At 45.2% G+C, this 27,970-nt stretch overlaps 1 protein-coding gene across 1 annotated transcript in view; it reads right to left on the bottom strand.

The window, feature by feature from the left end:
• The window catches only part of RAD50 (RAD50 double strand break repair protein), a 286,023-nt gene that overhangs the window by 229,958 nt on the left and 28,095 nt on the right, over positions 1-27,970 (bottom strand). The window contains exon 2 of the mRNA XM_077138398.1: positions 13,146-13,204. Within this exon, the coding sequence (XP_076994513.1) occupies positions 13,146-13,166 (21 nt within the window). The 5' untranslated portion in view covers positions 13,167-13,204. The remainder of the gene's footprint in view (positions 1-13,145; positions 13,205-27,970) is intronic.

Below are 27,970 nucleotides of genomic sequence, written 5' to 3'. Positions count from 1 at the left end.
AGCACCCTGCTGTGTAGGGACCCTCAGAAGGCGGTGAATGTCAGAACCCCCTGGCCACGGGGGGTGTGGAAAGTCCGATTCTGAAAATCTACTTCCCCAGACTCCGAGGCCATAGCCCTTAAGATGTTCCTTCAGCAGCCTGTGGTGGCTGCTGCCTTAGAGACCATCAGCCTGGCCCCAGTACCCCGAGGCACGCCCAAGTCTCTGCACTGCTTCCCAGGCCAGGCCTCAGTGAAACTCAGCCTCTCTGCTCAGCACCCGCCCCGCCCCCAGCTGCTGCTGGATGCGCTCCAGATGTCAGTTCTTTGGGGCAGTGAGGTCTGGAGGAAGCTCAGCCTGTGGTCTTCACACCAGCTTCTCCCTTACACTCCAAGTTTCCCATTAAAACGCTAATTTGCAACAGGCATTAATAAAAGCAAAACAAGAGAGACAAATTCCATTAGAAGCCCTCGGGTCCGTTTGCCGTTTATTTGTCATTTATAATCTGCCTAATCCCAAAAAGGATTTAAGGAGTTTATGTCTGTTTCGTTACTCTGCTGTGAGTGGGAGTGTGGGGCGAGCAGGTCTTCCAGATACCGCTGCCCTGTTCTGACCTCAGAGGGAGCAGGTGGGCAGGTCCCCAGCCGGCAGATGTAGACTCTGCCTAATCTCCAAGGCAAATTTGTTCTTCAGTGTTTCTAGTATCAGTTTTTGATCAATCATTAATCAAAGTTGCAATAAAAAGATAATCTTCTCAGGACTGGGCTATAAAGCTCCTAGCTGAAACCTTAAATAAACCCTTCTATGGAGCTCTGCGTGCCAAGATAGAAGGGCCATGTGTCTGGCTGGCTCTGGAGGCAAATGACGACACTGTCCACCTTGAATTCATGGCATGAACATGAACTTTGGTTCTCTGAGTAGGTGTGGCCTCTTGTTTCACCTTTTGCTGCCAGTGAAGATGGCAACTCCCTGGCTCCTGGACCAAGTACCTAAGCTGGGGAAGGAAGCTGTATTTGGGCCCAAATGTGCGATGGCCTGGGGGCACCTCTGCAGGGTGTGACAGCTGTGGCATGGTCTAGGGCCAGGCCAGGGGGCAGTGGAGGCTACCTCTGGCGGCTTGGCTCATTTCTGCTGACCTCCTGCTGTGCAGTGCAGAGGGCTGTCTGACCTAGGAGGAGGAGACCCCCTTCTCGTGGGAGGAAGAGCAGAAGTGCTGCCCTCCCTAGGGCCTAGTAGGGATCAGAGACTGTGGGGCTCCCTTCTCCTGGAGCTCCCTCACACTGGGGAGGGTGGATCTGCTCCTTGGGGCATGTGGTCACAGGTTCCTGGTAGGCTAGAGAAGCCAAATGGAAGAGCTAAGATCAACAGGGATAATGTGCTTCCAAGCACCAAGTCCAGGAAGCAACGGCACGAGGGCAGGCAGAAGAATGGGCTGAGCGCAGCCCGGGACAGCAGGCTTAGGGGTTTCATGGTCAGAAGCCTTGGCAGGAGCTGCACAGTGCCTACTAGGAAAGGGCAGGCATGCTCACCATGTGGCCATATCTAGGACACACAGCATCTGGGAAGGTGTGGGGAAGACACACCACGCTTCCGAGCCACTCCTGACATATTCTGGGTCTGCTCTGGCACCACATCTTCAAACTCATGGATGAAATGGGCACTATTTCAGGAGGTGCAGGAGAGGGAAATCAGCCATGAGAAACTGTTAAAAGGACTGAGGTTCAGAGCAGAGACAGACTTGTTCTATGTGGCTCCTAGGAAGGAAGTGGCACCAATGGCCTCTGAAGATAAACACACACACGTACACATGCACAAATGTATACACATTTTTTTAAGAGAATGAGAAGGAATGGAAAGACAAACTGTGGCTGGCTCTCCCTGGTAAGATCACAAAACATTTTAATTTTTTCACCTGTGCTTACCAATTATTTCCTAAAATCTCCATAAAACACCCAAATTACTTTCTTAATGAGAAAAAAAGAAACAAAAAACTATTTAAAAGAAGAAGAAGAAGAAGAAGGTAATGAATTCTCAGGTCCCAGAGATATTTATGCACAGGTTGGACAAATCTTGGCATTCACCAAAGAGCACCTCTGATGGGCTGGGCTGGGTGTCAGATGAGGGGCTCCAAGGGCCCGGCCTCTATAGCGGCAGGGAGCAGGTACGCCCTGGGGCTGGGTGGGCACAAAGGAACACCTTTTATGTGGAGGTAGCACCAGGGAAGGCAGCACAGATAAGGTAGTGCTTGAGCTCAGCCTTGAAGCATGAGCTGATGTTTGCAGGTGCACAAGGGCACAGGGAATGGAAGCGGCATATACTCTTGGGCTGTTTGCAGCACTTATCACAACTGCCATTCCATAAGATTTGGTAATGATTTACAGCTGTCTTCCCTACTAGATTATAAGCTTCATGAGAGCAGGGCTAGGTGATTTTGTTCATTGTTAAATCCCCCAACATGCCTGCTACAGGCAGGTATTCAGTAGATATGAGGGATAACAGAGATGATGGAGATTGAAACATGTCAAATTCTGCATAGCAGCAGTGAGTGGAGGAGAGTGAAGATCCAGGATGGAGAGAATGGAAAGGCATCATAGCTGAGTAGGGTGCCCTGAAGAAAGGCTGGGATAGAGGCTTAGAAGAAGAAGAGGGGTTTCTCTTTTTATAAGACACAGATGGCTAATGTGAAAAAGAAAATACCAATTGTTGGCAAGGATGTGCAAAAACTAGAACTCTCATACATTGCTGGAAGAGTATTATTCCTGCTTTTATTACTCTAAGCGTCAGACAGTGCTCTGGTCACTGGTTGGTTCAGGCTACCATTTGGGCCAGTCAGGGGAACTCCAACATCTACTCTTAGACTATCAGACAGGAACAATTTCAGATATGGGGTCGAATCCATCAGACATGACACAACAAAGAGCCCAGAGTTGGCGCTGCACCCACCAACCTCCAAAATGTCAACTTTGCCCACATGCCTCTTTGCCCATCATCTCATGCTGTGCAGCTGGCATGACTTCCGTCAGCAGAAGGTGGACCCTTGTCTTTTTAAAGTGCACACAGAATGGGCACTGATGACCTGGGCCCTCCCACTGAGCTTCAGGCACTGTGGCAAACTCCATTAGGGAGCTCAGAGCTTGTGGGGCCTTTATACACACCCAGTATAAGTGCCAGTATTCTAGCCCTGGCTGGTAGGCCAACACTAGACTCCCTGCAAAGAGCTACTCGCCATCCAGATGTGTGGCATGTGTATCCACACAGAGCACACACAGGGCAATTCTGCTTGACAGTTGCACAGCTCAAATCTGAGGGAAAGAAAAAGCTAACTCTACGTGTGGTCTCTGTTTTTACTACACCTCCCTTCTCAAGTTGGAAGACGGTTGCCATTGGGGTTACCAAATGCCTCCTTATTTACCGTAGGAGAATCCAGCAGTTCCCGGGATGAGGTTTTAGTCTAGACGTGGGGATAAGATGAGCACAGCTGACACAACAGGGACCCAGCACAAGGCAGCATGTAATCCAAAGCTACACTGCACAGTTCTCACTCTAGTGCTGCAGGGGCTCAGAAGAATGAGGGGTCAAGGAGGGATGAGATAGCCAGAGAAGATCTTGGAGAAGAGGTATGGAGCAGAGGTGATCATTACAGGTGAGGGAAACAACTGACCTAGATGGAATTCCACAGAACTCACGAGCCAGCCAGGCTGGAACTTAGGAGGGAGAGCCCTAGCAGCTGGAGAAAGAGAGGGCCTGAAAGAGCAAGCCTCCCTCAGCCCACACCCCCATCCTGCCCCCAGGGTCCCAGCCTGACCATGCCACTTCCCTGTCCCATGCCCACCCCACCATGAGTTATGTCCTGTTCACACTGGTCCAGAAACTGGGAAGTACCTGGAATGGGGCCTCTCTGTTTCCTTGACTATGACTGTCTGCGGATCCCGGGGGACCAAAAGGGGCCATTTTTGTGGTCAGGAAATGTATGTGGCAGATGTAGACAATACAGGTCCACCCTAGAGACCACATTCCCAGATTCCCAACTGCCCAAACTCCAGTTTCAAATCCTTATGTCTTCTTGGTAAGCTCATCTTGGTAGGGGTGGCCATGCTTCTCCAGATCTATGAGTTCCTCTCAGATCCAAAATGCTCTAAATTCAAGAGCAGGACATCAGAAAAGGGAGCAGCAGATACTAACCTATGGTTTCGTTCAATGGTTGTCAACTTTGGCAGCACACTAGAATCACCTAAGGAGCTTTTAAAACAATATTCATGTCCAAATATTTCAACAGGCACTTTGCAAAGAGGGAATCGAAATGACTGATAACATATGAAAAGGTGCTCAAATGTGTTAGTCATCAGGGAAATGCAAATTAAAACCACACTGTGATACCAGTACACACCCACCAGAATTGCTAACATAAAAAAAAAACAAAAAACAAAAAAAACAGAAAATACCAATTGGTGACAAAGACACGAAGCCACCAGAACTCATACATTGATGGAGAGAGTGTAACTTGGTTCAGTGTAAATATGGGAAATTGCTTGGCATCAGGTGCTAAGGCAGAGCACACTCATATCCATACTTGTCTACCAATTCCACTTCTGAGTTTATACCCAACAGATTTCATACAAATGTGCTCCAAAACACACACACTGGAATAATAGTCACCCCAAACTGGAAATAATCCACCAACAACCCAAATATCCAAACATCCTCAACAGCAGGGTGGGTGTGGACAGATGAAGTGAGGACTATCCGCACAGTGGAGAACTCTACAGTAGTGAGAATGAACAAACTACCAGAACTATAAGCAACAACTTGGATGAATCTCATAAACATAATGTTTCAGTGAAAGAAGCCAGATACAAAAAAGCATACATTGTATGAATTCATTTCTATCAAAATTAACCCATCCTATCAGAAGTCAAGATGTTAGCTACCCTTTGGAGGCAGGAAGTATCTGGAAGGGGGCATGTAGGGTTGCTGGTTTCTCAATCTGGATCTTGGTTACATGGAATAAATTAACTTTGTGAAAATTCACAGAGCTTTTCATTGAAGGTTTGTGCATTTTGGGAGCATGTACGTCATACTTCAATAAAAGCTTAATTTTAAAAATTGTTTTTAAACCCAGATCAATCAAATGGGAACCTTTGGGGATGGAAGTGAGACCCACGTATCTGCATTTTTTAAAAGCCCAGACGATAGTTATGTACAGCCAGGACTGAAACCACTGGTTGAATTTTTGGGGAAAAGCAGAGCCACTGAAAGGCCACAGATGGTCCTGATAAAAGCCACTTCCAGCTCGGTCGAGTAAGATATTGGGATGAGAAGAGGTCCATCTTTGCTGATATGAGCAAACCTCCTGCATAGGCAGGGAAGGGATTGCAGCATGCTGTTGTAATATGTTTCTTCCTTGGTAGTGTGTGTTGAAAGCTGGTTGCATCAGTCTGTAATGGTGTGTAATGAAAACAAGGTGGGCCCTCGCCCTGCCCAAGGGAAGTGGATTGTTCAGCACAGCTGCTACAGAGCCATTTATAGAGAGGTGACAGCTGGGCTTCCCAGGGGCTCCCACCCAGGCCAGACACTTAAACACTCTCAAGAGGAGAGTGTCAGATGCAGGATATTTGTTTGTGGGTAACAGCCAGCTCAGCATTCCAGATGATGCTTAGGCTTCCTGGCCTCTATGTCTGTTAGGAACTTGCAAACATCTTGCTGAAGACCACTTTGGGCTCTGTGCTAAGTGGCTTGGCTGGGCATTTTCTTTCCTCTCTCTGTAGTTGGTGGCAATCTATCAGCATATTCTGGTGAAACCAAAGGCATCTTGGACAGGACAAGACAGGACATGAGGCTTACACAAAGGTCTTGTCCCCTACCTGGGCCCCATCCACCCTCACAGAAATGCATGGACCATGAACCTCCTGCTCTGGGAAGGGCTGTGCAATGAGGCCTCGACAAGCTTCCTCCAGCCTTCTAGGACCCTTGATCATCAACACACTGAGGCTGAGCCTCAAGCTGAGTCTTGAGGAGGAGTCCCTGCATGTTTGACTTGCAGCATCGCGTGTGTGAACACAACGCAAAGATGAACAAGAAGGGGCCTGGAGTCTCCTGCACCTCTGCTGAGCAGTGACGCTTGGGGCCTCAGCTGGGGCACTTAGCCAAAGGCACAGAGTGGCGTGGGCTGGAAGAACACAAGCTAAACCAAGAAAGGCTACTTTACATCATGCAGGGGTAAGTGTACCTAACTGCCCAGCCCACAGCTGCCTACCTCCAATTAAAAAAAAAATTCTTAGAGGTAAAAGAACCATGAACAAGGAAGCTGGGGTGTAAGCATGCCTCTCCACTGAAGCTGCAACTCTTGGCTTCCCTGGCTTTAGTCCCTCCCCTGTGAAATGGGGCCAAAGCCCCAGGCCTTTTTCTGCTGCCTAAGAGGGCTAAGGGGCCATAGCTCAGCAGCTCAGCTGAAGGGTGCTTTGGGGGAGGCCTGGGTCCTGAGCGTTCTGCCTGTGCTGCCCTGGCTGGGACCTTAGTACCCATGTGCCATTCACCTCCCATGTCTGTGAAATACCATGAAGTAAACCTCCACCAGGCAGAGTGACACTCCACCTTCCTGTTGTTTTCTTTAAAAACATTTATGAAATGTTTCCTTTTCATGCTTCAGGAAATGAGCAGCTAGGAGGAGTTCTTGATTTTCTTTTTTTCCTTAGAGATACACAAGCTTCAAAGGGGTACACAAATTGAAGTAAAATGAGGGCTGAACAAGGCAAGAAGAGTGAGGAGGAAAGAGAATCCAGAGAGTGCTCAGCAGGAGAGATGTGCAGGCTTAGCGTGGAGGTGGGCATCAGCAGGGCTGGCCTCTCAGTGGCCTGCTCTTGTGGGACCCCTAGAGGGTGTGCTGTGTGGTCATAGGCCAGGCCATGGCCCTCTCTGGGCTCCGGTTCATTCTCCTAGCATGGACAGATGAGTACATGGCATTCCTCAGAGGAAAAGCATAAAAGAAGCTGGAAACATAAAAGCCTGGCTGATCCAACCTGAAGGACTGCTAATATCAGGTCTGGGGAATCCCACCCAGATACAGCCTGGATGTTCTCCAAACATTCACTTTACCCAGCAAGGACCTGTTATCCAGGAAAGTATTTAATTCTTTTCTGAAACTGTTGATATTTTCCAGGGTGTCATATATTTTCTGAAAGTCATCATAAATTCTTTCTCCTGGTTTCCCTTCATTTACTTGCTTATTTTCCTTCTCAAAAAAACTCCAATAAGTAATATCTCCCTTTATGAAGAAACCACTAATCCAGTATGCTCTATAATCTGTATTACAGTTAAAAACAGGAAGTGAACAAAAAAGTACCTGAGTACCCTAGAGATGTTACAAAGCTCATACATACGACCCCTAGGAGAATCTTTCAGGGCTCACTTGGGAACTATTTATTCTTATTTTAGATGCAAATCAGAAAAGGTTTCTGTATCAGTTAGAATCCCAGCAGGAAACAGATGTGTACTCTGCAGGTAACGGAGAATTTAAGAGACTGTTCACAGAGGGGTGTGCAGGATTAAATCAACAAGGAAAGGTGAAGCAAAGAATATTTTGTACAGTCATGTGGTTTAGCCATTTGAAAAGCATAAATAAGACTGAAAAGAAAAAAATCATGGAATTTTTTTTAAAGCCTTCAATGATTAAAAAAAAAAAAAAGAAGAGAAAATTATGTTAATGTGCTCAAATGTAGCCCCCTCACCACAAATAAATGAAACAAGAGGCAGCCAGAGACAGAGAGGCCATAAAAAATGGTTTAAAGAATTCAAGCACAGCATTCTGGATTCTCATAACAGAAGGACAAATAGTTCTACTTGGCTTAATAATTCTGAGGTATGGATGTATGTTCACAAAGAGGTCTCTTAGTTATCACCGAAAGGTTAAATGTAGTGACTGTACCGTCGCAACACAGCTTTAATAGCACAGGGGGTTTATAACATAATCCAGTGATACATCCAACCAAGAGAGATACAACAGGGCTTCCAGTTAAACATGCTGGATTACTCACACAGCCCAATCCCCATTCTCTCCTGAAGCACCACTAAAATGCCAGTCAAGAAATACAGGGGTATAAACTCTTAAAAGCAAAGAGAAAGGTAAAGGAGACGTCAGTGGACATTGAGAGGCTGAATGCTCTAGGTTGCAGCAAACTCCTGGAAGCTGGAAGGCAGGTGGAGGAATGATGGATATAGAGGAAGCCAGTCTCCGCAGTGCCTGTACAAGGGGCTACTGATCGAGGCAATCTCCTCCCCGCCACCGCAAACCCTGAAGAAGCTCAGATATTTGGGAAGACCAGTTGTTATGGATGCTGGGAGTCAGGCACCAGGGAAACTGGCTGAAATCCTCTCCAGATTCTACCCCCAAACTCCGTCCCACATGGCAGGAGACTGGAGAGATTGAACAGGAGAGATTCAGACAGTGGGGAGGGTAGATGAATACAGGGATGAAAACAGGGGCATGAAATTAAAGTTTGAAGATTGAACAATGGGATGTGACGTCATTTCCCCCTCCCTATTGCTCCGTGAATCTATCACCCCATTTGGAGTTTGGTGAGTTTAAAACATGGAAGTAATGCTGTGTGACTTCCAAGGCCAGGTTATAAAAGACCACTGCAGCTTCCATCTTGCTGGCTGGAATATTCACACGGGAGTCCTGAGCCACCACATAAGCGGGTCAACTACCCTTGAGGCCGCTGAGCTAGAGAGGTTACATGTAGTCTCTCTGGTCAACAGTGCCACTTAACCCAGCAAGGATCTGTTATCCAGGAAAGCATTTAATTTTTTTCACCAGCCATCCCTGCCAAGTGAAGCACCATCCTGGAAGTGGAGCCTTCAGCCCCAGCTGTTCTGGCTCCCAGCTTATCCAAGTCACCCTCAATCATTCCAGACATCCTGGAGATCCTAGAGCAGAGCAGAGCTGTGCCCGTTATGAATTGCATCATCATAAAATAGTTGTTGGTTTCTGCTACTAAGTTTTGGGGTGTTTTGTTATGTAGCAATAGACAACTGGAACAAAGAACTAGAATGCTCCTCTTGAGAGGCTGAATGGCTCTAGAGCGATGGCTCTAGACTGGGGCAATTTAGCCCCCCAGGGGATATTTGGCAAAGTTAATAGACATTTTTGGTTATCACAATTCCGGAGAGATAGTGCACGCTACTGGCATCTAGTCGGTAGATGTCAGGGATACTGTTAAGTATCCTACAATCCACAGGACAGTGCCTACCCCACCCCACCTCCAAAAAGGAATCATCTGATACAAAATGTAATAGAGCCAAGGTTGAGAAACCTTGCTCTAGAGAAAAGATTCTGACATTCAGAGGCTTATTAATGAAGACTGGCTTGCTCCACTACAGTGAAGTCCCCAGTTAGTAAGTTCTCTCCTAGTACACAGAATTTAGTACAGCTTTCTATTGCTTCATTCATAAAAATCACAGATAGAGAAGGTATTCGGCATTTGAAGAAAGCCTACAACATGAAAAAGAGAGGGAAAGCAAACAAAGAGAAACCAGGAGGAAACAATGATGACATAGAGACAAGAGAACATTAAAACAAAACAAACAAAATATAATACTCTCAGAGAGATAAGACGGAGACAGCCTATCTGTAAAATAAGAAGGTGATGTTATAAAAAAGGAACAATTGGAAAATAAGAATGAGTACTTGGGTATTAAAAATATGACAGCTCCAATTTTTTTTTAAATGAATGAAAGGGTTATAGAGTAAAGCCAAGGAAAATTTCCCAGAAAGAAGATCAAAAAGGCTAAGAGATGGAAAATAGAACAGAAAATTTAAGAAAATTAGAAGACAAATCCAGAACACCCAACTTTAGAAATAGAAGGGAGAAAATTACCAAAGAAATAATACAAGAAAATTTCCCAGAACTCAAGGATGCAATTCTCCAGATTTAAAAGGCCCACTGAGTGCTCAGCACAATAAGAAAAAACAGGCTATAAAAGACATCTATCAGGCACATCTTCGTAATCCATGTGAAAGTTCAGAACACCAGGAATAATGAGAACAGCCTAAAATATTTTAGATAAGAAATAATCAGAGAAAAGGAAGAGGTATCAGAATGATGTCAGAGTTTTCAAAGGCAACATGAGAAAATAGAAGACAGTAGAACAATGCCTGAAGTATTCTGAATAACACTAATTTTCAGCCTAGAATTCTATAACTAGCCCAACTATCAGTCATATAAGAAGGGTGGAATAAAGACATTTTTGGATATGCAAGGATTTAAACTATTTACTTCCTATGTACCCTTTCTTAGGAAGTTTCCCCCAAACAAAAGAGTAATCAAAGAAAGAAGAAGACATGGAACCCAGGAAATGGGTGATTTAACAGAGGAGATCAGTCAGGGATACCTCAGAATGGCAGCTGTACAGAAGATCTAGAGAAAAAACAGACCAGATTAAAGCAGAAAGACTGAGGGTTCAAGAGGCAGGGTTCTAAGAAAAAACAATGGAGGTGGCAGGCTATGACATATGACCCATCTGAAAAATGAACGTGTTAGAGCAGATGAAACATATAGAAAAAATTATGACTAGATTCAAAGATAAAGAAGCAAATTTAAAAAGAACAATTATTAATTCCAGGAAAAGTAAGAAGTAGTACAAGAAGGAAATGTAATCATAACATACTACTTAGCTCAGCAATGAATGATATGTCTCCATTCACTACTGAGTTAAACAAAAATTGTGTTATATTCTTTCGGGATGATGGAGAGAAGAGAAGTGGTGGAGGTTTGTAGGAAAGTTTTGCTCTCATTTACCACAGCTAAAAGTCAACAGATAATCTAAAATTGTTAAGCCAAGAAATAACAATATAAACAGAAATAGGAACTACTTAAAAGGGTTGAAAGAGGCTGCCTCTAAAGAGTAGAAGTGAGAAAGGTGGAAAGGGGTTTTTATTATGACTCAGTAATATTTGATATTTAAACTATATATAAAAATTATTTTGATAAAAACAGAAATTAATTTAAAACAGATAAAAACAATTGCAATATAAAGGGATTAAATTTAGTTGTTCGGAAAATTCACATTTATGAAAGAGCCATACTCCAAGGATGCACAATAAACTGGCCATAAGTGGGCATAAACCTCATAAACATTAAGCTCCACACACAAAGGAGCTTTTCCCGATGGAGCTGATAGAGGTGTGGGTGGGGATGGCCCAGCCATAGCACCCCATGGGTAGTAACTGTTTCTTTTTCCCAGCTGGCTGTATCAGCTTGGGAGACCCTTGGGTGCAGCAGACCAGGCTGCCAAAGATGACAGGCGGTAATTTTTTTAGGCTAAACGGTGGGCAGTCACTAGGATCCCCTGCCTTTCCTACCTTGGACATGGCAAAAATGCTGGGTTTACTGGAGATGAGAGAGGAGCCAGCTCAGGGTTGGAGCTGCAGTGCCCCTCTGCAACCAGCTGGAGTCCAGATGATATCACTAAGGAGGCTGCACACACCCCTCCTCTTCTGAAGCGGGGACAGAAGAGCCTTGGGACACCATACGTCCTACCAGGGAATCCATGGGGAAAGGCCAGTGGTGTGGGGTGGTGGGACACACCTGTTGGAGCTCAAGGCTTACCTTTGAGGTGCATCTTTTGGGCACCAGCCCTTAGGCATGAAATTCCCTTCTTTCTTTTCCTTCATCTATTGCTCTTGCTATTCTCTCTCCTCCCTGTATCTACCTCGGTCCATCAGGGTTCTGCCCTGGGGACTGTATCAGTCTGTTTCGCCCTTTGAATGTGCTGTGATCTCATAGTTGTTAGATTGGTTTTTTTTTTTTAACTTTTCAATTGTTACATACTTTTTTTTATTACTCCATCATTATATAAGTAATATGTATCTCTTGTAGAAAAATAAGAAAACATTGAAAATCACCTATGATTCTGTCACCCAAATAAAACCACTGTTAGCATATGTACTTTCAGAATGTTTCCAGCTTATATGCAAGTAAAAACAGCACGGGTCCACCTCTCATCTTGACATAGATCTATTGAGCACTGGCCTCATGTCAAGGCTCACTGTGCCAGGCCTTTAGTTATCCTCATATCTCACCAGTCCTCAGAATTCTGCAAGATAGGTACAATTATCCCCATTTTACAGGTAGGAAACAGAGTATATACCTTACTTGCCCAATGCCCCATGTTGGATAAGCTACCAATCTGGATTTTAACTCTCCAGGCTGAGTCCAAAGCCACTCTCTCTAAATGTTTAAATGCTTTTTCTGTTTTTCTTTTTCTTTTTACTTAACAACATATCCAAACATCTTTCTTGTCAATAAATATATATCTACACCATCCTGCTGCATGACATCCTATTGCATGCATGTGACAAATTTTAAAAACCAATTTCATTATTTGAACTTTCTGATATTTCCTTTTTTTATATATTATAAAAAATGCAATTACAGGGTGCATGGGTGGTTCAGTGGTAGAATGCTTGCCTTACAGGTGGGAGACCTGGGTTCGATTCCCGCACCATGCACTGCCCCCCCCCCAAAAAAAGCAATTATAAATAACTTAGTACAAACACCTTTGTAAAACGTGATTCTTTTCCTACGATAAATTCTGTAAAGTGGAACTGCTTGGCCAAAGGTGAGACATTTTTAAAAGCTGTTCCTTTTACAAGCACACCAGTGGTACATAATGGTCCACACTTCCCCACACCCACTATTCACTGAGCAGTTTCACTTCTTAAAATTCGAACTGAGATTTAACACAAAAATCAGATAAATCTTACGCTGAAAGGTCCCAGTTTATCCCTTCAGAACTAGAACCAAATCAGCCTAGAAAGTCCGAGATACCCTGCCAAGGCCTGCGATGGCTTCAGCAAGGTTGGGTGAACCTCCATAGAGAACATGGAAGTGGAGAGATCTGGAGGGAGACAAGGAGGAAACAGCAGTTGCAGAGCCACAAATGACTGGCATTGCAGAGGACGCCATGTTTCCCCAAGGAAAGCCCTGTTTTCCTAGGTCTAAGGACCTCAGAGCCACCTCTGATGATCCACTCTATCCAGGAAGTCAACTCATGTCTTCTGGACCTTCACTTTAACCAGCTGCCAACACTTTCAACAACTTCGTCTTCCTTGAATAGTTCCTTTAAAGTTGGGAAGTCCTTAAGTGGACTTGGTTCTACTGTTCTCTTACCTTCACATTGTTTTCCACCATCTGCTCAAGTGATAGCCTGTAATCTCCGTTTGTGGCACCTGGAAAACAAGAAAAAAGGATATGATTGAGGAAGAACACTGAGGACTGGCCTCTGAGCAAAGCAAGCCTGGGGAAAAGTTGATGGACAACCGCTCATCTATAGTGAGTTCTTCAAAAGCTCCTCAGGTATGAGTTGGCTGCACGTTGGCCCAGGGCAGACACAGGACATTGTGGGTTCCACACAAAGGCATTTTCCACTCGGTTCTTTCTCATTCAATCTGTTAATGCTTTCTACGCTGGCAGAAATGCCAGTATTCTCTCAGTCCCGTCTCAAGGCACAGCAAGTGATCCTTTCATTCATTGTTTTAAATTCATATATCCATCCATCAGCTATTTATTGAGTACCTACTATATGCCAGGCACTGTCCGAGGGCACTGGGGATATATCTGTGAACAAAAAACAAAAACCCTTTCCCATAGGGATTGCAGGCCACTGAGGGAGACCAACAACCAACAAAATAAATAAAAGACATATTAGCCAGAAGTAAAAAGTAATATGGAAGAAAAACAAAGCAGGAGAGGGTGTAGGGAGGACTGGGGACAGACAGGTGGTGGGAAGGAGAACCAAAATTCTAAATTGTGTAGACAGAGAAGGCTAGGCACCCGAGAAGGTGATTTTTTTTTAATTGCCAATCTACTTAATTATCTTCCCTATAGGTCTTTATGTTTTGGATTTAAATCATAAGTCTTAATTCACAGGTGGTTATGATGACACAGGAAACAGATAAAATATTAATAAGCAAATGTAAAGTTATAATACAGATACTATAAAATCATTGGTAGAAATAATTTAGAAGCTTCAAATTTAAGATGATTCCAGTTTAAACTTCTGTATATGTTCTTTGACACATCCTCTCTCAAAGTTTTGACAAATATTTTCATTGTTAGTAAAAACTCACAAAAACTCCAAAAAGAGTTTTAATGGTAGATATGTTCTAGTAGCTCAGATATACTTTCACTCATGCTATCATGAACAAGACTGCATTTGATATACCATTATGCTATGCTACAAGAAACAGAGAAAACCCCTCCCTTGAAGTAAATAGAAAAACCTATTGTATTTACTCAGGTTGGCTCCTGATGCAGCTATGCAGGTCTACTGCTAACCAGACAACCGAACAAACAAGGAGTTCATTTACTAGTGATGCTGTCGGTGTTTCAAGGGCAAACTTTGGTCCCATAGAGTGTTTCTCAAGCTTTTACTTTTTTTTTCTTGCTTCTCTTTCCCAAATAACAGGATATCTCATCTATCTTTTACTTCTATTCTTAGACAATTTTTTTCCCTTTGGAGTGCATGCGCCAGGAATCGAACCTGGGTCTCCCACATTAAGGCGAGAGTTCTATTGCTGAACTATCCATGTACTCCCTTACCTTTATTCTTCAAGAAGGTATATTATGGGCAAAGACCTGAAAGAAGTGAAGATGTGAATTCTGACAACGAATGAGTAAAATCTTTACAGGTGGAGGTAACAGTAACTGCAAAGGCATGGAGTAAGAGCCTGCTTGGCATGTCAAAGATCAGTGAGAGAGGAGGACAGGAGGTCAGAGGGGGCCTCACAGTGTGCAGGCCATGAAAGGAAGGTTTTTGCATGAACATGGGCTCTGACTCTGATATGGGAGCCACTGGAGGGTTTTACAGAGAGAAATGACATGCTGCGACTCTCATTTTAACAAGGTCACTCTGGATGCTGTGCTGAAAGCAAACTGGGCAGCACAGGTAGAAGCAGGGAGACCAGGTAGAAGGCTGCTGCAGAGATCCAGGCAAGACACAATGTTGGCTTGGACCACAGTGGTAGCACAGAGGTGATGAGATATGGTTAGACTCTAGATATGTTTTGAGAACAGAGTCAACAGGATTTGCTGATAGGCTGGAAAGTAAGATATGAAAAAGAAGAGTCAAGGATGACTCCGAGGTTTTTAGAGTGAGCAACTGGTAGGATGGAACTAGGGGAAAGATAAGCATGTTACATACCACAGGCATCTTAGACACTCAAGTGGAGAGGCCTGTGGGCTGGTAGATAGATGAGTCTGGAGTTCAGGGAGAGATTCAGGCTGTAAATGAAGATCTGGGAGTGCTGAGTAAGTAGCTACTTGCCATGACATAGCTTTTCTATTGACACCCACCTCCTTGGGTATCCCATTAAATTGCTTAGCAAAGGAAAAAACTGAGAAGGAGAAGCAAGTATGATAGGAGAGAAACAAGGAGAATGTGCTTCAAGGAGGATGGAGCAATCCACTACGACAGAGTAATATGAGGACAGAAAATTAATAATTGGATTTAGCATCTTGGAGTCACAGGTTATCCTGGCCACAGGCAGATTCAGTGGAATGGTTGGGATGAAAACGTGACTGGAGCACGTTCAAAAAAGAAAAGCTGAAGTCAAAATTGGGGAACGGAGTTGCCTGGTAGGCTGGTAGCAATTTATTATAAGATAAACTGGTTTGACTTCAGTTACCTCATTTACAAAATGTAAAGCACAAAGCTGTACTTCCACAATATCTGTAAATGGAAGCTATTGCTAACTAAAGCCAGGCTGGGTCCGCTAGGCTGCAGCACTTCATCTGTTTCTGGCTCCATGAGCTGCCTATCTGCCTGTTTCTAGATTCCCATGAAGTTAATCTGATTTTTTCACTGCCACATGTAGTCCTTGGAACTACTGAGCAAGCCCTTGGTTCCATACCTGATGTGAAGTCGGCAATGAGCAAGACAGATAAGGTCCCTGCTCTTGTGGGGTTCAACTTCTAGTAGAGGAGACAAATAATATCCAAGTAAACAGATAAATAGGGTGATTTCAGGAGGGACAAGTGCTATGAAGATGCTAAAATGAGGCCAAAGTTAGAGAGGAAAGGTGGGAGGGGCCAGGGTGTCAGGAGGCACTCTCTGGGAAATGTGGATGACTGTGCCCAGCTAATTCTCCTACAGCTGGTTTCTATCCAACTATTCTTGGGCTCTCAAGTCTCCTTGGTAGCTTCTGTGCTATCTGCATTCCTGGGACAAGGCTGGGGCCCAGGGGCATCTAATTACAGGGCCAAAAGGAGACATTCTCTCCCTCATTTTTTTTTTTTTTTTTTTTGCATGGGGAGGCACCAGAAATCAAAACCAGGTCTCTGGCATAGCAGGTGAAAATTCTGCCACTGAGCCACCATTGCACTGCCTTCTCCTGCTTCTCTCTTTAATTTGCACTATTATAGGATTTTTTTTTCATAATTATAAAAGTCATGCATTTTCACTGAAGGAAATTTGGAAAATATTGATATAAAGAAGAAAATAAAAATTATTTATAATTCTACAACTCAGAGATAACTAATGTAAACATTTGGTATGCATCCTTCCAGACATTTTTCTAGGTATACATAAATATATTTTAAAAAACAGATCATATTGCACATTTATTTTGTGATCTGAATTGTCACTTAATCTATTATAAGGCATTCTTCTCATGTCATTTAATTCTCTTCTACATGATGATTTTCAATAGCTGCACAGAATTCCAATTAATATATTACTTCTACCATATTTTATTTAATCCTCCAACAGTGGCCATTTAAATGGTTTCCAGTGATTGCTACTGTGGGTACATGCTATAATGGATGATCCTGTATCTTCTTTTTTTTTTGGATGGGGGTGGATGAGTTATACAAATCTGGTTGTTTCCTTGGCATGAGACAATGCCACTGCCCAGTTGCAGTGCCACAGGTCTCAGGGCAGCAATAGGCAGTCTAGGCCAAGGGCAGTGGGAAGGCAGGAGCTAAGCCAGGAACCCAAAGAGCCAATGGTTCCTGGAGCTTGCTCAGATGCCAACTGCTGATTTAATCCTCTGATTTACCCTGTCTTGAGTTTTTCTCTCTTGAGGGCCTCAGCAGTAGGAAAACAATAAGCACAGTGAAATCCAGGGGGATTCACTAGCTCAGTCAGGAAGAGAGTGACACTTTCTGAACCCAGATGAGACCACCCCCGTCCTGCTTTGAAATTCCCTTGGGGGAGCTCCTCCCTCCATCTCCAGGGAAAAGATCAGAGTGACCCGACATTCAGCCTGGCTTTGAGGCAGGACTGCCTAGAGAGTGCTCAGGAAACAGAGGGCTCCACAGAAATAGCAGCTCCTCTCTATCTCAAACCCAGCCTTGCTCCTGAACCCTCAAATTCCCCACTGGGAGGGACAATGTCTTGATGGGGGAAAACACGTTCCCCAGAATCCGCCAGACCTAGGTTTGCATCTGGTTCTGACACGTTCCAGACTCGTCATCTTGGGAACTGATTTTGCTGTGAATGCACGGTCCATGAGGGAGGAAGTCGGGTCTGCTTCGTTTACTGTTACATCTGCAAGTGCTTAGCACACAGTAGGTATTAAACAAATATTATGACAAGACAAAGCATGATCATTTCTGAGCTTCAGTTTGCTTCACCTTAAAATAGGGATAACCTACCTCTAGTGGTTTTGAGTTGTCTGTACCCCAGAAAAACACGTTCTTAAATTTAACCCATTCCTTGGGTGTGAACTTATTGTAAGTAGGACCTTTTGATGAGATTAGTACAGTAAGGTGTGGCCCACCTCAATTGGGATAGGTCTTAATCCTATTAGCTGAGTCCTTTACAAACAGACTGAAACTCAAGACAGAGAGAAAGCCATGGAAAGCAAGAAGCTTAAATTCAAAGGAACCCAGAAGAGAAGGCAGAGGCCACGAGGGACCGCCATGTGCGTTGCCATGTGACAGAAGTGCCAAGGACTAAGGATTGCCAGCAGTCAGCCTCACAATGCCACCGTTGTTGGGGAGAAAGCATTGCCTCGATGATGCCTTGATTTGAACTTTTTCCTATCCTCAGTACCGTGAGGCGTTGTTTCCATTGTTTAAAACAACCCATACATATCTGTTTGAGTAGACAGGGAAACTAAAACACTACCTCACAGGCTTGTTGTGAGGACTAAATAAAACATGGGTAAAATACATAATGCAGAGTGTCTGTATTCAACAAACACTAAACTCCAAAAACCCGTAGGTTATCCATCATGGCATGGATAGAGGGCTCTGTAGTTTCCCCTTTTTAGACAGAATTAGTTTGCCTTCACTCTGCTCACGGTCAAATCGCAAACATGCGTTTCATATAATATACATTACACTATATATATACTTGTCCAACTCTGTTTAGCTCCAGGGCAGTTAAAGAGCAAGATTTTTGTCTCTGTGTTCCTGTTCCTAAGAACAACACAATGAAGAAGACAAGGTAGTTACCCCTATTCTATAAATGAGAGCTTGGGAAAGTTTAGGTGCCTTGCCCAAGTCACACAATGGGGCACAGCAGGGTAAGGTCTGGAGCTGGTTCTGATTCCTGTGCTCGTGCTCTATTCTAGGTTCTTTTGCAAAGGGGTGTTGAGAAGTGAGGAGAAAGCAAGCCAATTCCCTTGAGGGAAAGAGGCAGACTGAAGGTGTGAGGTAGGAAGGAGGCCCTTGGGGAGTCAGCTGGGCACTGACACTCACCTTGGCCCTTGGAGTGGCCTGCACATAGCAGCAGAAACCCCCAGAGACCTATGGTTTGGCTGCTCTGGGACAGGCTGACACAAAGGGGGTGTAGGTGGGGATGGGCCTGTGAGGGTTTCCTCAGCCCAGAGCTGATGGTCAGGGCCACAGCAGCAGACAGTGGCTGTAGGGCAGCTGCTCAGCTGAGGGGGCGAGAAAGGCTCCCCACCAGACCACAAGCATCTTGATTTAATCACCCCGTAATCCCAGGACCCCCGTAGGACCTCATGTGCTGAAGGTTGAGAGCCTCCAGCTTCCAGCCTCGGGAAGTGGTAGGAGAGGGGGCAGCTGGACCCAAGCCAGGCACGTGGTAAAGAAAACAAGGCACTAGGCAGGAGGGTTCCAATGACCAAGAATGGCCTATCTCCCCTCCTCCCTATCATGTTTCTGGAAGGCAGGTCCACAGCTGATTCATCTTTGTGTCTCGATCACATCCAGAGGATTATTTTGCAGAGAGGTGGTATTCAACAAGTGTAACTTATTGGAGGCATAACTGGAAGCCAGTTCACAGGCTGAGAGAGAGCAGGTGCTCTGTGCATCTGGGTCACCAGGAGAGGGGCCAGTCCTGCTGGTCAGAGCTGACCAGGGGGCCCAAGAGAAGCAGGGACCCTTCACCTTTGGCATTCACAGAGGGAGCCTTCCCCTCCCCAAACCTGCCCAGGAGATTAACCCTCCCTTAGATACAGAGACCATTTGGGGGAGACTGCGTGGATCTAGGTGCTTCCCTGGGACAGAAATAGACTGGGAATGTGCTGTAACATCCTTGCCCCTTAGGAATCTGGGAAGGGTCTATCTAGGCCACGAGAAAGAAAAAGAGAGCAATTATCTTAATTATTGAGTCTAAAACTGCTGCTTTTGCCTGAACGGTCAGATCAGCTGATTCTCTTTCCACCTGCAAACCCATAAGAGACATTTATTACATGGCTACAAAGAATCCTGATGTTGTATATTTAAACTAATGCCTCTCTTCAATCTTTGTCTTTCCTTCAGTGTAAATGGTGTCTTCCTCAGCAGCTGTGCTGTGCAGGCACAGAGCAGGACATCTCTGTGAGGTCAAACTCAGTGTGCATTTCTCACCTGCGTGTCAGCACAGGCTGAAGCGGCTGGCTCAGGGTCACCCAGATCACGGAGCTGGGCGTCACCACAGGCCAGGTCATTGCACCACGTCCACCCAAGGGGCCCTGAATTAGGCCCACGGAGTCAGGTCTAAAGTCCTCAGGGAGCACGAACGGCCTCCAGGCCCCGTTGCTCCTCCTGTCCATGCCTCCCTCCCTTGCTTGCGCTTGGCTTTCCCAAAGCTGTGGCTGAGGTGAGATGTCGCTCCCTGACCGCAGGCGTGGGTTGGCCAATGGTTCTCCAACCACTCAGACCAGCAGCACCCAGGGCTTGTGAGAAATGCAAATTTTCAGGCCCTCCCCGAGACGTAATGAGTTGGAAACTCTGAGGTGGGCCCTTGTTTTAACAAGCCCTCCAAGGGGATTCTGGTGACCGCTAAAGTGTGAGAGCCAGTGGCTTACCACTTCCTGTGTCTCAGCTGCCCTTGCCAGGTCTTTTCTGCCAGGAGTAATCTCAACTACCTTTCCAAGTTCATCTCCATACCGTCTCTTTCAGAAAGCCTGAGCATGTGACAGCTTCTTCCTCCAAACCACAGCTCCGTTGCTATCCTCTCCCTATTCTGGTAAAAGGGCTTCATTTCTGCTTCTCTTTATGGCACTTATTTCTAGCTCTGAGCATATATTAACTACCGTCCAGACTGGTTCCCCTCCAACACACACAGAAATGCCACTCTGAAAATGCTTGCAGGAGTAAAGGCTGTGTCTTACTTCTCTTGCTCAACAAACATCTGCTGAGGGCCTGCTATCCACAGCAGGAACTGTGCTAGGTGCTGAGGTTTCAGAGATATAAGGTATGGTCTTGTCCTCCAGGAGCAGGTGGGGGAGAAAGGCAAAGGAGCAGGGAATTGCAATACCTTGAGCAGCAACTTTAAGAACATTAGGGGTCTCCTTCCTCTTCCTTCCTGTCAGTTCCTTTCCCATGGGTAACCACTGTTCTGAATTCTATCACTTTAGGTTAATTTTATCTGTTTTAAAGCATCATATAAATAGAATCACACAGAATGTCTTTTTTGTGTCTGGCTTCTGTTACTCTACGTTATTGTGAGATGTATTTATGTTGTCCTGTGTACCCACGGTTGTTCTTCCAATCTACTGTTGATAGACATTTGGGTTATTTACAGTTTGGGGGCTACTATGAATAAAGATACTAAAAATATTCTTGTTTATGTCTTTTGGTGGACACGTACACTCACTCTTCTTGAGTATATACTGAGAAATGGAATTGATAGTTTATAGGATGGATATAATCTTAGCTTTAGTAGATACTGTCAGTTTTCAAAAGTGATTTATCAGTTTACACTCCTACAACGAAGTATGAAAGCTTCACTTGTTCCACATCTTTGCCAACATTTGGTATTATCAATATTAAACTTTAGTCCTTTTGGTGTGTGTATAAGTGTTGTCTTGTAGGTTTTAATTTGCTTATTAGCCATCTAGATAGCTACTTTTAAGATGCTCTTGTCTAAGACTTTTGCCTATTTTTTTAAAAATTGAGTTATCTCTCTTTTCTTATTGATTGAAGGAGTTGCTTGCACATACAAGTCCTCTGTCAGGTATGTTACTGAAGATATCTTCTCCCAGTCTGTGGCTTGCCTTTTCACTCACTTAACTGGTATCTTTTGATGAAGGAAAGTTCATGACAGTCCAATTTATCAATCTTTTCTTTTATGGTAGTGCTTTTGTTGTGTCCTGTTTACGAAACCTTTCTTTATCTTAATATCATGGGATAGTCTTATATGATAGTAAATATCATGGGGATGTTCACTTCTAGAGGCTTTATTGTTTTATCCTTCACATTTAGGTCTATGAGCCAAATATTTTTTGCATATGATGGCTTAATAAATAGGCACAGAATGAATAAATAAGCATATTTTAGAGGGAGAGAAGGACATCACAGGCCAAGGGTACAGTATGTACAAAGGGTCTGAGGCTGCCCAAGAAGGAGCTTCATCCTGAAGCAGAAGGGGCACCATGAGTGGTTTCAGGTAGGGGCGGACAGGATCAGACTCAGCTCTGGAAAGTTCTCTTTGCAGGAGTGGGGAAGACGGACTTGAGGGGGGCAAGAATGGAGGCTGGGAGACAAGTGAAGAGGCTGCTATAGAAACCCAGCAAAAAAGGATTTGGTAATCAGCTAGATTATCCATTTATCTTCCTCGGCGCCCTGCCCAGCACCCTGAACAGGGCAAGTGCTTAACACTTGCTTGACAGCATGCCAAGCAGGCCTGGCAAAACAGGTGGCAATGACTCATTAAAAAAAGATAGTCACGGTTCCTCCACGGCTGCCACTGAAGGCTCACCAATCCCTCCAGCTTTTGCTCCAAGTACAGAAGGTTTTATCTGTGGACTCGATTCAACAACAGGCAGTTACTCCAAACCTCTAGGTGCGGGAACCGAAGGAGTGAGGGGAGGACAATGAGCTGGGAAGAGGCCTCGCTGAGAGAGCCACCACAGTGCCCAGCCCACAGCTGTGTTTCCAGAAGGAAAAGATGACGTTCTCGTGGATACTGTCACTGCTTAAGAAACCTCAGTGACCCTGAGTTTTCTTAGAATGTCAAGGAAGTGAAGGGGCGGTCTCTTGGGAGACAGTTTGGCAGCACCTTATGAAGTTAAACATACCCTTACCATGGGACCCAGCAATTCCACACCTAGGCAGTTACACAAGAGAAATGAAAATGTATGTCCACACAAAGATTTGTATCAGAATATTTATACCAGCATCATTCATAATTGCTCAAAACTGGAAACAATCCAAATGCACATGAACTGGTGAATGAATCAACATGTGGTGGTGTATCCATCCAATGGGATACAGGTATACCACAACACGGATGAATTTCAAAAGCATTTTGCTAAATGAAAAGATGCCAGACACAAAAGAGCACATACTATATAATTCTATTTCTATAAATTCTAGAAAAGGCAAAATTATATTGACGGACACCAGATCAGTGACGGGCTGTGGAGTTATAGACATTTATCAAAACTCATTGAATTGTACATTTAAATTTGGTTAATTTTATTATATGCAAATTATAACTTGATAAAGCTGAGACTGCCCCCCTCCGCAGCCAAAATTAACTGTAGCATTGGCCAAAAAAAAAAGCACAATGACTGTCATATCAAGAGATCAAGAAAACACAAAGCAGTGAAGTGGTAGGTTCTATGGGGAGTGTGAAAAAAGGACTACATCTGATCACGAGGGTGTGCTCACTTGAGTGTGCTGTGTGAAGCCTGAGCCTTTGTTCCTTGATGTGATCTAGATGGGAGCTGGGCTATTTCAGTTCAACAAGCATGTACCGGTGGCAAGTTTGGACCAGAGGCTGTGCTAGGTATTGGGGAGAGCTCTGTGGTGGGCAGGGACACCCTGGATGTCTGCTCCAGCGAAGGATCACCCGTTCGTGTGTGTTAAAACTAGGTCCGACCCCCCCAGACTCTGCAGACTCCTCCTCGGCCGGGCTCTGCTCCTCTGTGCCAGGGCCTGCAAATTGCTCGAGCAGTGCTGACACTTGTCCAGCTAGCTGACCGAGGGGAAATTCTCCCCTCCTTGAGTCACCACACAGACGGAGGAACTTCACATAACAGAGCTGGACTACAAACGCTCGTTAGGCGCGTTTCACTATGCTGCATCACTTCCAAAATCCCCTGCGATGTTTTTGGATGAAGTCTAGATCCAAAAACTTTCCCTCTGTTTCCCCCAGTTTGAACAGAACATTACCCTGGGAATCACAAGCTGCCTCGTAAAATTAACTTCCTCAAAGAAAATAAAAGAGAACTTGGACTCAAGGCTATGAATTTGTAGTCCAGATGACCGTACTGCAACTGCTCTGCTGGGAGGTGGCAGTGGCAGGCCAGTGCCCCCTCTGGCACCTTGTCAAGAGGACCCCTACTCAGCATTCAGACACAAGCCACCATTCCTACTACAGAAAGCCAACTCAAGGGTTTCAGGGTTGGTTCCCTCCACCCCCCATCCAGCTCCATGGAATTACACTGCACAAGGTTTCAGGAGCTCAGATGTGGCACAGAAGTTCAAATTAATGAAGTCTAGGCTGGGGGATATGGCCAGAAAGGCAGAATTCCTACATAAGGAACCCAAGTATTTGTGTTTGAACACAGCACGAACGGCTGTGTATTGCTACCAACATAAGCACACCTATCTCTAGGCAGGGCAGTGACCACAGTAGGATGACAGCTATTAATTTCTGATATTTTTAAGTTACTGATCTCGGGTAAAATCACTAAGTAGTCCCTGGCAGCACTTAGGCTCCTGTACAATCCCGGTTCCCTGCCCCATACCACCACCCTTTCCCATTTATCACCCTCTGATAAGAACTCAGAACTCTAGGATACGATCAGCAGGAACTTGGAAATTCCCACATGTACTCAGAATTCTGAATGTTTGTGCATTTTCCTGGGGGAAAGGGGCCATATATTCCATTAGATTCTAAAAGGAGAGTGAGGCCTCAAAAATGCGAGACCACTAGACCAGGTTCTCTCCAAACAGAAGTTTGATAAGTTAAATTTACACTGTGCTAACTACATTTCCAAATGGACATCTGGGGAAGGAGAATGCTTAACCAAAACCATATTTCTGATGACAAAATTGTGGTAAAGTTGAAACCTGAGGGGGACGGATGACATACGTGGGAGGGTCTTCTGGCCATCTTTTTGACTATGCCCACCGGCGCACAGCATCAGTTTTTCTGATCTGGATGGCTTTTCTGTCCTCTGGAGTGGGGACCTGAGTTGGTGACTAAGATGGATCAACAGAGACAGAGGCCTTGCTGGGATAAAACTTAGCCCTTCTGATGGGACAGGCCCTCAAGGCCACTGAGGCTGCTGAGAACTTAAAAAAAGGAAGGGGGGATTCCCAACATGACTTAAGGGCCCAAGAACTGTTTCTAATTGTATCAGATGGTCAAATGAGAAGTGTCTGCTTTGGGCTGGGTCCCTGTGCTCTCCGGTGACGAGACGTGGCCAAATGGGGTCTCTGCGTCTCTGCCACTGCACCCCCACCTGCTCCCTGCACAGCTGGGCTCTTCGGGCGGCTTGCTCTCCTGCTTCCTTCTGCCAGTGCTGCCTGCTGCAGAGCCAGGAGGAAGTGATTCTGCAAGGCCTCCCAGGGACTCAGCATCAGGCTGTTAAATAAGTGGGATTTTTTTCAGTGGTTTAAAAATACATAATCATCCAAACTGTTTATGTAACCCTTGGGATGTCTCAACAGATATAGTTCCTAATTATAATTGTGGCCAAGACTTAAAAAATAATATCAGAGAGGCTGTCACGTTACAATTCTATGCTTGCGTGACCGAGCTCAGAAGTTCACACCAATCTGAGAAGTTTCTTTTCGTTCACTTTGCCATCTTTTCTGGTTTTATTTCTATTGTTGTCATCCCTGTTGTGAACCAGACATCCCAACAGCTTTGGGGAACGTTTGGACTGTCTTAATGAAAGAGAGACCTGAATCTGCCCAGAACCTAGGTTTGAAATAGGGGTGTTTAGAATGATTAAGGGGGAATTCATCCAAATGCCTAGGAGTATTCTACTCTCACTGCGTCTACAGGAGTCAGCCTTGTACCCTCAACCCCACCCTCACCCCCACACTCCAACACCAGCAGCCATCTGCTTTGTCTCTGGGTTGTCCTCCCTGGAGGCAGGGGTCAAACCACTTGGTCAACTCTTCAGGGTTTGAATCTCTGGATCTGTGCCAACAAAATCTATGTAGCCTCTAAGCCACAAACCCCAACTCCAGGGGGGAATGCAAAGCTCCTGGTGGGTGATTTCAGGGTGAAAGTAAGATCTGGGCTTCTTTCTAGACTCAATATGGGTCTCTATTACTCAGTACTGGCAATCTAACAAGAATCTCGCTTTTGTAGGAAGATATCTTCTTTCTTATTATAAAGCCTGTTTTTCAGTTTGGATCACAGACTTTTTGGCTTAGATCATATACTTTTTTGGTGAAAAACAATCTGACTGAAAACTGTGCCTCCATCAAATGCACAATTTGATAATACTTGGTGGGGAGGAGTTCACAGCCCTTGAAGTCAAATCTGCAGACTCAGAGATAAGAATTATTGGCAAACAGACTTCCTCATATGCTGCCTCTAAGAACTTCTAACCACTACCAACCAGCACCAACAGCCCAGCACTTCCCTGACACATCTGCACTGCACACCCTAACAGAGGCCGATGGCCCTCACGCCTTGATGGGGAAACCCTGGGGTTACCCAGTGAGGGCCCAGCAGCCTGAAAGGCCTGAGGGGAGAGTGGAGGGCATGATCACTCCAGCCCTAGCCTTCTTCCACTAAGGAAGGGCAGCCAAGGCCCATCCTGGCAGACCCAAAGGAGGGCCAAGAGACTGGGCCAGCAGCAGCGCTTCCTCTCTGCTCTCTCCACCCACCCTCATTTCTGCCAAGCTCTGATGTCACCCTTTACTCTGCCCACCCCAGAAACCTGGGCCACTTCCCACAGGTCCACTCCCAGGGAAGTTCTTTAACTGGCAGGCGTGGGAAAGAGGAAGAGGAAAAATAGCTCCATCCTTCCCAACTCCCCCCACCCCATGAACCTCCAATCAAAAAGTGGTCACTCGTCCGACTGGAGGTTCACCCCAAATAGCATAAAGGCTCTTCTTATACCTGTAAGGAGAATGAGTGACGAAGATATGCAAAATCCCAACTCATGAAAATGATGTTGAAAAAGGGAAGTTCCCCCACCCCCACAAGTTCCCATATGTTGACCAGAGACAATAAAATGATTATTAAAAAACAAAACAAAACAAAACTCTGGGGTCTTTCCAAATCATGGAGGAAAGTGTGAACAGAGGAAGACATGTTTTGGTCTTAAAACTCTGACTTGCCCTAAATGGGTTCTTTAATGGGTGGGCCCATTTCGAGTTAACACCTTCCCCACGGCACCCTCCTGCCCATCCCACCCACACACAAATGAAGTCCTAAACAGTTCAACAAATGTTTACTGACCACCGACTGCGTGCTTGGCACCATGCCAACACCGAGAGGCTTTCAGAGGAGCAGAGAAACAGCTCAGCCAATATTTATTGGGTGCTTACATTGAGCCCGATTTAGAGGCTTGGGGGGACAGGAATTTGAGAAGAAAAAAAAAAACAAACAGCTAAGAATATTCCATCCTGGGAAGCTCTAATCTACAAAGAGCACCACAGGAATAAGGGGCAATTGACTGTGTATGGCAAGGTCAGGTAAAGTAGCTCAAAGGAGATGACATTTAAGTTGGGCCTTGAAAACATATTAGGATTTTGTCAGGTATAGCTGGGAAGGAGTGACGTACCAGGTAGAAAGAACTGAGGGAGCAGAAGTTCAGATTGAGGAGTGGTATGGACAGTCATGCAGGGAATGGCGGGCAGGCAGGCCAGTGCGGCCAGAGCGTGGGATCTGGGAGCAGAGAAAGAGCAGATAAGACCAAAAGGCAGGTTAGGATTTATGGCAGCCATGAACATGCAGAGAGCCTGCTGTAAGGATGCGGAATGCTGGCGGTCTGCAGCCTCAGGGCCTGCCAGGGCCCAGGCGGCTCCTCACTAATGGCAGGAGTGTCGAGGCCTGCCTATTTCTGCCCAAAGCAGGGCTTCTCTGACAGGCGATCTTTGTGTTGGAACTCCCCACCAGGCTGGCTGAGTGCTCTCGGTGCTGCATCACAGGCTGAGGCTCTTCTTACCCAGTCCTTCTTCCACCCCTCTCCTTCCACAGCAGTCAGACCTCAGCTGAAGGCTGAAGGTTTCCTCGGTCTACTCCTGCTCCCTCTCTCCTTTATCTTTCCCAAGTATTACCACCCAGTAAATCTTCTCACTTTCTACTCTGTGTGGGTGTCTGCTTTCAGAGGACCCAAACGTACTGAGAAGGATCCTGGATGAACGCTACGGTGTTTGGACTCTATCTTCTTGACAGTGAGAAACCGTTAAAGTCTTTTAAACAGGGGAAAGCATGATCAGATCTGCGTTTTAGAAAAGTAATTCTAGCAGCAATCTGAGGAAGGAACTGGTGAGGGAGAACTGTGGTGAAAGGAACATTTTAAAAGAATACAACTATCGGTATAGGATTTTGGCAAGGGACAACTGGCAGCAACTACAATTTCCTATGTATGTATCCTTTAACTCAACATTCCAATTTT

Source organism: Tamandua tetradactyla, chromosome 20 (assembly GCF_023851605.1).
Source record: "Tamandua tetradactyla isolate mTamTet1 chromosome 20, mTamTet1.pri, whole genome shotgun sequence".
NCBI lineage: Eukaryota > Metazoa > Chordata > Mammalia > Pilosa > Myrmecophagidae > Tamandua > Tamandua tetradactyla.
The sequence above is the reverse complement of the archived record's forward strand: the minus strand, read 5'-3'. Positions and strand labels throughout refer to the sequence as shown.